The sequence below is a fragment of the Leptodactylus fuscus genome, chromosome 2, assembly GCF_031893055.1.
Source record: "Leptodactylus fuscus isolate aLepFus1 chromosome 2, aLepFus1.hap2, whole genome shotgun sequence".
Classification (NCBI taxonomy): domain Eukaryota; kingdom Metazoa; phylum Chordata; class Amphibia; order Anura; family Leptodactylidae; genus Leptodactylus; species Leptodactylus fuscus.
The window spans coordinates 168,280,574-168,293,224 of NC_134266.1; the positions used below are offsets into that span (position 1 = coordinate 168,280,574).

The 12,651-nt window shown below is 39.1% G+C and overlaps 1 protein-coding gene across 14 annotated transcripts in view; it reads left to right on the forward strand.

The window, feature by feature from the left end:
* The window catches only part of DMD (dystrophin), a 1,873,751-nt gene that overhangs the window by 1,782,433 nt on the left and 78,667 nt on the right, over positions 1 to 12,651 (forward strand). For all 14 annotated transcript variants that reach the window (XM_075265063.1, XM_075265067.1, XM_075265060.1 and 11 more), the window contains one exon: positions 2,655 to 2,729. In XM_075265063.1, coding sequence (XP_075121164.1) covers positions 2,655 to 2,729 — 75 coding nt within the window. The remainder of the gene's footprint in view (positions 1 to 2,654; positions 2,730 to 12,651) is intronic.

The following is a 12,651-nucleotide window of genomic DNA, read 5'->3' on the forward strand; positions in this document are numbered from 1 at the left end:
CTCTGAGAAACAAGTCCATGGGAATCAATGGATTTCCTGTGAATCGTTGGGTCATATAATTGCACAAAATCTTCCATTTAAGTTCACACTTCCTGGGAGGACACTCCATTAACCTTTTTATATGTGGGTAAAAAATGACGTCATCTAATGTAACTTTTTATGGGTTTCACGTTTATATATTCTTACAATAGCATGTATTTGGTAAATTTTCAAACTATATATCTTTCACCCATGTTTTCACTTCATATCTTTAGTATCTAGATGCCTAGTATCTTTTCTATCTGCTGTTCTGAGCTTGTATGTGTTTTCTTATATTATTGTATTATCTATGCTGCTGTAACACACTGAATTTCCCCATGGTGGGACTATTAAAGGATTATCTTATCTTATTCTCTGCCCCTGTTATCTTTAAATGAAAAAATTTGGCCAGAAGGAGGCAGTCACATAACATACCAAAACAACAAGTTAATAACCTGGTAAACTGCCCCCTCATCCAGTGGCGCTGCTTAAAGGGGTTACGTATCCTTAGGATAGCTCATCAATTGAAGATCCATGCAATGCACATTCATTGGTCACGTGGCCTGATTGCAACTCGGTACCATTGAAGTGAATGGGCTGAGCTGCAATAGTAAGCACAGCCACTGTAGAAATGTACGACGCTGTACTTGCTAAATACTGGTTTGTGTGCTCATCTGGACTCTGCAGCCTCTTCATACAGCTGCTTGGCCTGGGTTTTGGACCCCTGCCTATTTTTTATCTATTTATCTATCCATCCATCCATCCATCCATCCATCCATCCATCGCATTAAGACAGTAGCTCAGACAGTTTCCAGTGCATTTCTGTACAGTGGTATAGTCGGGGGGGATTCCTGTAGGTGCTATATTTTGGTAATATGTTTGATCTATAACTGTGATTGATAAATCTGAACAGAACCTTACTTGTGAGTTTGAATGTTTCGCAACTATGGTGAATATGGGAATTTTTTTTTTTAAAGGGTATTTTCATTGCAGCAAGTTGTGGTAACTTACTGATCAATGAAGATCCAACCACTGGGACCTCCACTGATCACAAAGACTGGGGTGAATTGCTCCCCTATTTTGAATGAAGTGGCTACTCAGACTTCACATGCTACTCCATTCATTTCAATGGGATTCCTGGAAATTGTTTAACGGTTGCCCCATTCAAAACTGGGATGCAAAGCATTGGCGTTTTCACAATCAGTGGGGTCCCAATGGTTAAATCATCCTTTTGTATAGTGGGTAACCTGTTGTGACTAGAAATACTCCTTCTAATACTGTATCTTGTGAACGTTGTTCTTATAATTTGTACATTAAGTTGTAAAACGCTACAGAAACGGACAGCGTGTATAGATAAATAACTGCTTTGCCGTTTCATTAATCTTTTAAATGTTGCATCTCTTCTTGTGTAAAGCTCTGAACTGAAGACTACTCGAGAGTAAAATTGCGTGGTGTCACTACCGACATAGCAGTTTTCACTAACAAATGCCATTATGGGTCGTATCGGCCAAAATAGTTCAGGTATGGAACCTACAGATGTAGTGGCAATTTTCCACTGCATGGAACCACTTTGACTCTGCTCTTCTCTTACCTTTTTTAGTTTCCCACTGGGCAAAAGTTATGGATAGTATCTGATACTTTTTTGGTAGAACCTCAGCTGAGGTTGCAAGCGAGCCAGAAGGTCACATCACTGCAGTTATTATGCAGTGCAGCTAGGATGACTATGCTATGTCTGCAATGGAAAACATAGTATCTGATATCAAATGCAACTAGAGTCAATCCAGTGCCATGCATAAGAATGCCATAAGAGCCACAGAATGTGCGGAAGAATATAAGAAATGGGAAAACTATATTTATGGTCTGTGTTAAACTGAGGTTCTTTGGGCCTGTCCTCCATCTATACGGAATATATTGGGGCAGCTTTATTAAAATGGTTTAAAAGCAAAACTGTCTTAGTTGCCCATGGCAACCAATCACAATTCAACTTTCATTTTTCAGGAGTAGAATACAAAATGAGATCTGTGCTTTCATTGGTTGCAACTGACAATTTTGCTTTTATACTGTTTAAATAAAGCTGCCCTATAGATTTGCACTTTTCTTTTTATTGTGAACTTTGTTAGTATCATCGCATATACAATCTTGAAGTTGCATTTGCTGGACCTTTAGGCCTTATTCTCATGACAGTACTACTTTTCATGGGCCTAACGTGCGAAAATGGCCGAATCTGTCCATTGAAGGGGCTTATTTACAGGACAGCGAATTTAAAATTCATGAATGTCTATAGGTCTGTTCACATGGCTATATCTGTCTAAATGAATAAAGAACCATTTTTATTCCTTTATTTATTTTTTTAAATGTCTGGAAAAAAAAAAAAGCCTTTAAAAAATGGATACATGAATAGACCTTTAGCCAGGTGACTGCACCAAGGTGTGAATAAGACATAAGTCAGAACTCTGCGGATTTAGTGGTTCAGTCTGACCCTGAGCATAGTAAGCACTGCTAGTTCATCTGGTGCTTTTTCGTTTCCATCACTGTGTGTGATTTATGTGTAACCTAGACTTTCATTGTTTTGGTATCATGTTAGAGCAATTGTCACAACTACTCCAGCCCTTAACTATGTTATGTTTCCTCCTCAGCTGACTTAAACAATGTGAGATTCTCTGCGTACAGAACGGCCATGAAACTGAGAAGACTGCAGAAAGCTCTGTGCTGTAAGTACTCGGGTGTGCTCGGTGTCTTGTGCTTCCTTCCCTACATGCACTGACTTGGTGCTTGCGCCTCATAAATAAATTACCTCAGCAATGCAGCAGCTGGTTAATGATCTTTACATTCCTGATTATATTTTCCCTTCTGTAATTGAAGTTGCTGTTAACATTTGTGCACTGAACTTTGTGATACACCTAAACAATCAGATAACACTTTATCAGTATAATGGCTCCCACTGTTTTGTCTCAGTCCCAGGGGACAGCCATTACCAATCCTTAAAACCAGAAAACACAGTTTTGTCTTATTTATGTCTAAGAAACTGATTTCAGCAAAGGATAATGGTTTCATTTCATGAAGAGGTAAAGCAAAAGTTAGTGAACCACAAAACACATTGACTGAAAGGGCCAAAAAGCCTGAGCCACAGGTTACAGTACATGAAGAAGCTATTAAAGGCATGCCAGTTATTCGGGTTTTGGCTATGTTTTATTCTGTTTAGTGGACAGTATATTTACAGTGGATAAAAGGAAGATAAAGATATGTTTCCAAGGTTGTTCTGTTCTTCTGCCAGATAGCAATTTTATCTCTACAGCGTTTTGTTCGTGTTGGAGGGTGAAGTGGCTGTGTTTGCAGTATGAAGCACCCCCTCTACACACCAACACAATACAATATTAATAACCATGTGGCCCTTCTTATTGTCTACAGACTTCCAAAGACTATGCAACAGATGCCACCCTAACCGTGCATAGCCAAGATGCTCCCTTAAGAGCCCCTTCCATAGATATTGCTGTCAGCTCTGTGATTTGAGGCTTTCTTGTCATGCACAGTGTGTACATTTGGCATATATGCCAAGAAATTCTCTCAATGTATATGTGGAGTATATCCTTAATAATGGGCCAAGACCTTCCGGTCTGCAAGCTATTGCCATTGGAACCAGAAATTTTCTGGGCCCATGGTTACCACTGCTATGGTGTTTCAGTGGTTTTTGTCCGCACTACTTGTGTTCCTTGTAGTAAACGTGTTATTAAAGGATAATCCACCAACGTCTTCATGGATTCCTGCACTGCTTTGTATTTTGTCTGAGATCTATCATGTTTATTTAACTCAATCTAAACCATGAACCAGCACTTCCCAGAACTTTTTCCATCACCAGTGCCTGGTAGTGTCTTCTCCCTCTGAACTATGGATAGCTTAACTCCCGACCATCTCCAACAATAAACCATTTTCTATGATATACCATTTTCTACTGTCTTCCGTTGTAGAATCCACACCAGGGTGCACAAAAGTCATTGGTTCCAATGGTGGAGCAGTTTAGGTCAGTGGCCAGCAGTCATTTTGGCTCCTAATAGTTTTGACTTTGATGGTACATATACTTTGCAAACTTACCAGCTGCATGGTAGGCATTTAAGGATGGATACTTTTTTTTTTTTTTTTTTTTTCCCTCTTGGGATTTCCATTTTTAAGAGTCTAGGAGTTTCCATTGGTACCTAAAATGACTGATAAACCTTGAATTGCAGTGGACAAAGTTGGAAATATCTTGTCTTGACGTGTGGTTTTCCATCTGTGCAAATAAGAATGTAACATAATGGCAGGGAATTCACAAACTACAGAGCGGTCCATCATGGGTTCCTCGGACAGAGATTACACATTCTATGAATTCCTTTTGACAGGAAATAGTCTTTTTTATGAATCCTAAGGCAGAATGACCTTAAAGTAGTTTCAAAGATGAGTTTAGCTGAGAAGCGCAGCTGGATGTGTGTCTAGAAAGCCTAGAGAGTGCGTACAATTTTGTAGCTATGGAAATCAATATGTATTCAAGGCTCTACTGTATGTTTTATGAGTTGGAAATCCAGTACTTAGTACTCTACATAGCTAAACTGAGGTTATCATATATCCTCATTTTCCAATGTGTCTTGTGCCGATAGGCACCATGGCCGGGCAAGACCTAAAAATTACATTTGATTTGGCTGTCAGAAGGCTTTGAACTATTGTATTATGTATTTTTTTTTTTCCAGCACGCAGCTGAATAGAGAAAGTAATGTCTCTGTGTTTCTGTGCACACTTATTCAGTGAAGAATGGCTGCATTGACCGGTTTATATATTGTACTTGGCTCCTTGTGATGAGAATGATTGCAATGGTTATTTATTACCGAAGCCCTTTTTACTATTCAATATGGCAATAAAAACCATAATAATTTCCCTCCGTACGAAAGAGTTATGCACGGCTTTTGCTGAAATGATGGGAAAATGTGAGCTGTTTGAAGCCTACGCTGCAAGGTAATGTGCAATAGAAGCTATTCATTTGGTACTGTGGCCAAGAGCAGTATTTATTGGGTGTGGGAATGTGGTCCTTTGATTTGCATCGAAAATGACTCTTATTCAATATTATGTAACTGTATTCTTTACCAGAATCATGTTTTGTGCATAGTTGTGGTTTATTGAGTAATATAACTGATATTCAAGCTTCAGTAATAATGATCCAATGTGTATAGCATCGCATTAGTGATGTGTACAAAAATGTGCATATATGAGAATATTGGCTTTAGCGTATTCTTTTGATTTTGTACTACCTTTTCCCCAGTGCTGCAACATTGTTTGCATATTTTACCAGTGAGCTTATCAGAACATAGATGGAAATCTTATTATATTCATTGTTTTACAGTTTTTGCAGGGCATGAAATGAGTCCATATTCCATTAGCTTTACCATACCAGAAGAACCAGCAACTCCATCTAGCGACTCTTGATCTTTCACATAACAGCTTTTATATACTTTCTAATAATTTATAAATAAAATAAATGTGGCAATGTTCTTAACCTAATACCTGTTACTAGAGATGAGCTAGTACTATTCGAAACGGCCGTTTCAAATAGCACGCACCCATAGGAATGAATGGAAGCGGCCAGCACGCAGACTTTTCCGGCGGCCCGCCGCTTAACCCCCTGCGTGCCGGCTGCGTCCATTCATTCCTATGGGTGCGTGCTGTTTGAAACGGGATCCTGCCCAAGCAAGAGCCATGGAATTTTTCAGTGGTAGGGGTCTTATCTAGATGCCAAATGCTGGAAGATTCCTTATAACATTGGTTGTAATATCAGCTGCCACTAACAATTAGTGATCCATAGGAGTGGAAGGCCTCATGTGGCTTCAGGCCACTGCTGAAGGAATACTGATCTTTATATTCTACATTTACATTTTATAAGTAGAATTTTGCTGCTATGGTCACAGAGGGGAAATAGACAAAGCTAAAAATAAGACATGCTTTAGTTTTTTCATGGATTGGACTCTTGGGTCACTGAATGGATCTGTAAAAAGAAAATAAAAAATGGATCCCACATGAATCTGTGAAACCCATCAAAGAGAATTATCTCGGTTATGTGACTATAGCGTTACTCTAGTGGTTTCTTCTCCTATGAGCAGTTTCCCTAATCCATTGTCCATATATTTGCCTATATTTACCGGTCAGGTACTTAAAGGGAGACTGTCAGCAATACATTTGTTATAAACTTAATCACAGTACTTTTTAAAGGGGATTCTACAGTTTCTAACTATTTCTCTGCTGTTCAGCTTTCCATGTAAATCACTATTCATAGGGAAAAGTGCTTTGGCCAGGAGTCTAGAGCTGAGACCAAAGCCCAGACAAGCTAATGCACATCCCAAAAGCACTTTGTCCAGTGATTTATATGTAGATGGGGTCATAGCTGAATGTCCGAGGCATATTTGGAATCTGCAAGGTACTGTGATTAGATTTATAACTAATTTACTGTTGATAGACTCCCTTTAAAAGTATGTACGGTGACAAAAAGGAACTCTGCTAGTCATTTGGTATTCAGTGGAGTTCAGAGACCAGGCATTGTCACCTACGATTTGCAGCACGTGTTGCTAAGCAACAACTCTGACATACATTTCATAGAAATGCATAAAGGTGTGTATATATATATATATATATATATATATATATATATATATATATATAATATGCATGTACATTCTCATTTGCATATTTCTATATGTCTTTATGTGAGGCATTCACCTACTATAGCTGTGCTAGGTGATTCTGCATATATCCTTGTCCATGTGTGTATGCTTAGTAATAACTACACATAAGAGCCGAGTACTTGGCACTCACTAATATTTTTAGAAGCATATGCTAGTTATCGTTCCATGTGCTAATACAGTATTGTTGGTTTACGAATAATAACTGCTGAAATAAGAAACATGCCATGGTTTGTATGAGCGGCTTAGCACGACTGAAGTAACAAGTGCAGTATATACAAATCTGTGAAAATGACTTCTCTCCTATTTTCTGCTTCACTTGTATTTCTATGAATTTGCATGTATAGCTGAACAGATGGAGATAGCTTTGTTAAGTGACAAGCCCATAAAAATAGCCGCGGCTGCCAAGAGATGTCTTGGAATTGGAAGCCCTGCGTGTAACAGCTTTAGGGAGAGGTGCTCTCGGGTGAATTGATATGAGGTACGCAGCTCACCTCATTGTCAGCCTAGCAGAATAAAGATTCATTGGAAAGGTGAACTCTTGGTAATCTGGTTACAGAGATACAGTCATATATTAACTAAGTCACCAGCGTGCTAGGAGCAGAGAGAGTTATATCCTGCCAAATAATCTCCTTCACCTTCACTGGTAGTTGCTTCATGCCATACATAAATTATTTTAGCCTGGGGAAATATATATTCAGTCCCCTTGACAGTGGAGGTTGGATTAAATCAATACTGAGGCATTTACTCTTCGTATAACTACGTGTAAAAGGTGTTCTGATATGGAGGGGTTTTTGTTCCTTATAAACCTTGTTGAGGATGTTTTTCTACAAACCAATCTAAGCCATTCAAGGTGCTGAAGCAATGAATTTAAGATTTTACTCCCTGGAAACACATTTTTTATCAGGTAAATGTGGTATCACGCAGCATCTTGCAGGGGCATAGATAGCTTTACAGTACAAGTCATTAGAGTGTATGATTCTGACGTGACACATGTTTAGCTATAGTCAAGGAAGTCTATGTGGAGGTTATTTGATATTGAGATGAAGCTGAAGTCATAGCCACATAGAAGAGTGATGTGGAACAAAAGTCAAAATGGCGCTGGCTACTGGGTGGATTTTCATAGTGATAACCTTCTATGTTGCAAAACCAACAAGTAAATTTGCCTTTATGCCTAGAGATTTACCAGGCCTTGCTGTCTACATGACATTTTTAGCACTTCTGAAGATTCAGAATCACAATTCTAAATCGGTGTCTTCAAATGCTGAGATGTTTGTAGCCCACTATCAAAAGTAGCAAGACGTTTTCTTTATCAAGGCAAGTAAAGCCATCCTAATATGTAACAGTCACACGTTATGTTTTAATAAATATTGTTAACTAGCAGGAGGACCTGGCTTCGCACGGGTGTATTTTTTTTTTTTTTTTTTTTTGTGCAGTAGCCCTATAAGAATTGCCCAGTTTTGCACTCGTGTATTTTGTATGTAGTTTGTGTGTGTGTCTCTGCCCGCGACTTCGTCTGCGTGTTGTTGGCGCCGATGATCATTGTTTGGGGTTGTCCAGTTTCAGCAAATAAATGTTATTGTTTGTATAACTGATCTTATCCATTGGCAGTAAGAAGAATGAATGAAAGAAAGCAACCAGAGATCTAGAAAATGGTGAGGAATTAATGCAGAAAGTATATTGGAAAACTTTAGAACTTTCTTTTTATACAAATAACATTTATTTGCTGAAACTGAACCCCATTAAGTATAAATTCCAAGTGTGTAAATGGGCATTGTCTAGAAACTGGACAAATTCACAGTTGAATATACAAGGTTGACAAAAATGATAAAGGTTCATCTTATCACATGTTAGTGGAATTAATTAACATGTCTAAAGGGAACTTTTTGGATCTGTTCAGGTTTATCTAAGGTTTCTTTGATCCTGGTGTGAAAGTGACTGAATCCATTATCAATCCTGATAAAGTCAATGAATCCATTACAGTTTACAAAGATCCATTTTCAAATGAATCTGGCCTTGCTGTCTAAGCTTTGTTATAATGGAACCCATGTAGCTTGTGGTAATGGAGCCTTGAACAGTAGTTTCTCTCATCAGCCTTTGAGTACATACGCATTATTTTGTAACCGCCTGTAATATGCTAATGGGTAGGTAAATAATCCTCAGAAAATGTGAAAATAATTTCTATATATCCTCTGGACAGGTCGTATATAAAAGGTTGATGGGGGGGGGGGGGGGTGAGAGAATAACCCATGGTCATGCCCCAGGCACATTTTCTGATTTCCTGGTGACGTCTGTTTCACTGTTTCTGGAGACAGGAGGTCACCAGTACTCCTCTCTCCCCACGCACTGTCCCCCTTCATACTCGCCGACCCTCACTTCCTCTTCTTCTGCTGGGCGTCGGGGAGGCGGCACCTGCACGATACCATGCCAGCAGAAGCAGGCTTGGCCTCTGCTGGTGTTTTATTGCACAGGCGCCAGTTCTGGATCCCAGGTGTGGGAAGAAGAGGGGACAGTGGCACCTCCAAAGTCATCTCCATGACGAGAAGATGATGATGATGATGATGAAGTATGATGGGGGTAGGGAGGGGGTTGGGGGACTGAGTGAGTTAGCTAGCTAGTTAGTGCTAGTAGTCTCTTGGCTAGCTAAGGAAATGGGGGAGGGGGAAAGTGGTTGTGAGGGAGGAAGTGAAAGGGGATCTGAGTGAATTGTAATGCATCATGGTAGTTGTAGAATAAGACAGCATGAAGCTACCCAGATAAACAAATGCAGAGGACACCATGAGCTCTCAGAGAAAGACAGAAATTACTCAAAACACTACTAAAGGTATTTGGGTGCACTTAGTAACCCGTTGATGGCATTAACAGACCTTTTTTTAAAAAAAATAATTTTTTTGCCTAAGAAAAACCTTTAGGCTGAGGCCCCACATTGCAGAAACACCGCTTTTTTTGTTGCAGATTTTGTTGTGGATTTTTGAGCCAAAGTCAGGAGTGGATTGAGCAAAAGATAGAAGTATAAATACTTCCTATGTATTTGCTAATCCTTTTGTAACACAACAAAATCTGCAGCAAAAAAAGTTGTGTTTCTCCAATGTGGGGCCTCAGCCTTAAGCTGCAATTACATTACACAGCATGCAGAGGCAAGAGAGAAAGTTACTCACACAAGTGCTGAACAGCTGATCAGTGAGGGTCCTGAGTGTCAAACAGACATTGATCTTCTATCGATGACCCATTCTAAGAACAAGTCATCAATATAAAACAAACAAACTGGGCAGCCTCTGAAAGATTGTCATGACATTGTTGGTTTTCTGAACAGATTTCAATTCTGACCATGCTTATCACTGCTGATGTTTCTAATTTCTCTTGGCTTTTCCTACAGTACATCTTGAGAGTAGAAGTCCTGTTTTTACTGTCTTCATTGTTCTTTTTTTTTTTTTTTACTGCCTTGTTCATTCTATTTGAGATGGAAAACTGGTTATTGATGAAGGGCTTCCGTCACTTGTCTCCCATCTCCTCCACTAATTCCTGCCTTGTTAGTTCATTACATTACATGAACGATGTCCCTTGGTTGAAGATCAACTTCTGCTGATGAAGCTTTGTGTGTTTTTGTTGGTAGCAAATTAGAGGTTTGTGTATGTGTACCATTTTGTGTCAGCCTCGTCCTTTATGTCTTGTATCTTCAAGCACGGCAAGACAGATGGCTTAGAATAAAGTGTTCTAACTGTTTTCAGGACGTTGCTATCTATTAGTGTGAAAAGTTTGTCAGCAGTCATGCGGATAATTGAACTGCCACCCAAAAGCTTGAGGGGTTCACTTAATTACCATTGATCCTGATTCCCAGAGGAGGCAAGCATTTAGCCAAAAGCCTAGAGTTAAAGGTGTTCTGAAGACATCACAGCAATTCCAATCTGCTTAATAAATTGGTATTAGACTGAAATGTTTGTGTGCGACCCATGGGGAATGTTGCTGATAAACAGGCCTTTCCTTGATTTGCTGATGTCGGACAAGGCACGAATCTCAGCATGGCTAAGGTTTTATTTGTCAGCAAATTAAGAGACAATGGCTTGCAGTCTCACAAATTAGCTTTTTTTTTTTTTTCTTCTTAGCTTTATAATGAGTTGAAACTTTTGATTCATAACAGCTTTGGGAAACCATATTTTTAGCATCCAATTAAAGAAGCTTTCAAGAACTTCACCTGTATTCTTAATGGTCACCGATTTCTAGAGTAGTAATCTTGTGTGTTACCGTCCGTTACTTAGAAAGGGCTTAAGGAATATAGCAATAGCATTCAAAGAGGTACTATAAATTTCTGTAATATATTGTCAAAATGTAGTCTGAGGGCAGATTACTGGCATGTGGAGGAAAGGGTTTGATGGTGGGGGCTTTTTTTTTTTTTTTTTTTTTTTAAATGTAGATTGTGAGCCCCACATAGAGGTCACAATGTACATTTTTCCCTATCAGTATGTCTTTGGAATATGGGATGGAAATCCATGCAAACACAGGGAGAACATACAAACTCCTTGCAGATGGTTTTTTCGCCCTTGGTGGGATTTGAACACCAGGACTCCAGCGCTGCAAGGCTGCAGTGCTAACCACTGAGCCACCGTGTGGCCCCTTGTGGGGGCTTTTTGTATGCATCTGGGATATGGCCATGTAGCCCTTCACATGTCTTATTTGTATGGAGAATGTAAACTCTCAGATTTCCCTGACAATACCTAAAGTAGCCCAACATGAATGCTATCTGAAAGAAGCTGAGAAAAACCTCACCATGTAATTCTCTGACTAGCAAAAGGGTAACAATGTTATGAACTTTTGACTTTCAGCCTCCAGATCTCACCGTCGAATGTGAAACTAACATCATTTTATAGACTATCATCTTGGCTATCTCATACATAAATTTAATTTGACTTGCAACTATTTAGCGTATGATTATTTATGCAGACTCTTGTCATGTAACTGCACTGTTACTATTTGGGCCTAAAAATCTAAATTTAATTATTTTTATTTTGTTAGTGTTGAAAGACAAAAGGTAGATTTTCAGAATACTGACTGAATCCTTCTGGGAACCTACAAGTGCTCAATAGGGTTGAGGACTGGGGACTGTGGGGCCCAATCCAGCACCTCTACTTCATTGTCATTGAATAACTTCTTTGCTAATTTTGCTGTATGCTTCAAGTCGTTGTCCTGCTGAAACACTGTCGTACTTTTCATACACCTAGTACTTGTGTATGAAGTAACTCGTCATGTAGTATACTCACATATAGCTCAACATTGAGACCCCCATCGATCCTGGTCAAGCATCCAATGCCTTTGAAACAACCCCTTATCCTATGACTTCCTTCTCCAAAACTTGATATTTCCTTCAATTTCTCTATCAGTTATCTCCCGTTTCCCTGGTTTCTTCCAGACCCATTTGCAACCTCATAGCTCAGTCAATTGACTTTCGTCTCATCACTCCTAATTGCCCATTTCTAACCTTCTACTGTCTGCTTTTTGTCCTTTTTTCCAAACTCGAGCTGACTCTTATGATGATGATATTGAAATTAAGGCTTCTTCATCTTTTTTTATGCCATCATTCCAGACTTTTGTAATATTTTGCCTGGACATCCACCTCTTGGCTTCTGAATGGATGAATGGACTTCATTTCGTATTCTTCCAACTGGCTCTCACATGATGCATTTTTTTTTTCTTTTTTTTTTTTTGCAGAATCTCTTCATGTTTGATTCTCAGTTTGAACCAGTGACCTTTCGCTTGGGAATCAATCAAATAACACACTGAGCTATTGGGGGGATTTTTTTTCACCACCAGGAGCAAAACTGTAACAATGCAGTTACCATTTTTTTATTTTTATTTGTTAAGATGCACAAGACGCACCTAGGTTTTAGAGGAAGAAAACAGGGAAAAAAATTATAAGTGGATCTTCCCTTGGCAGACTGTGTAT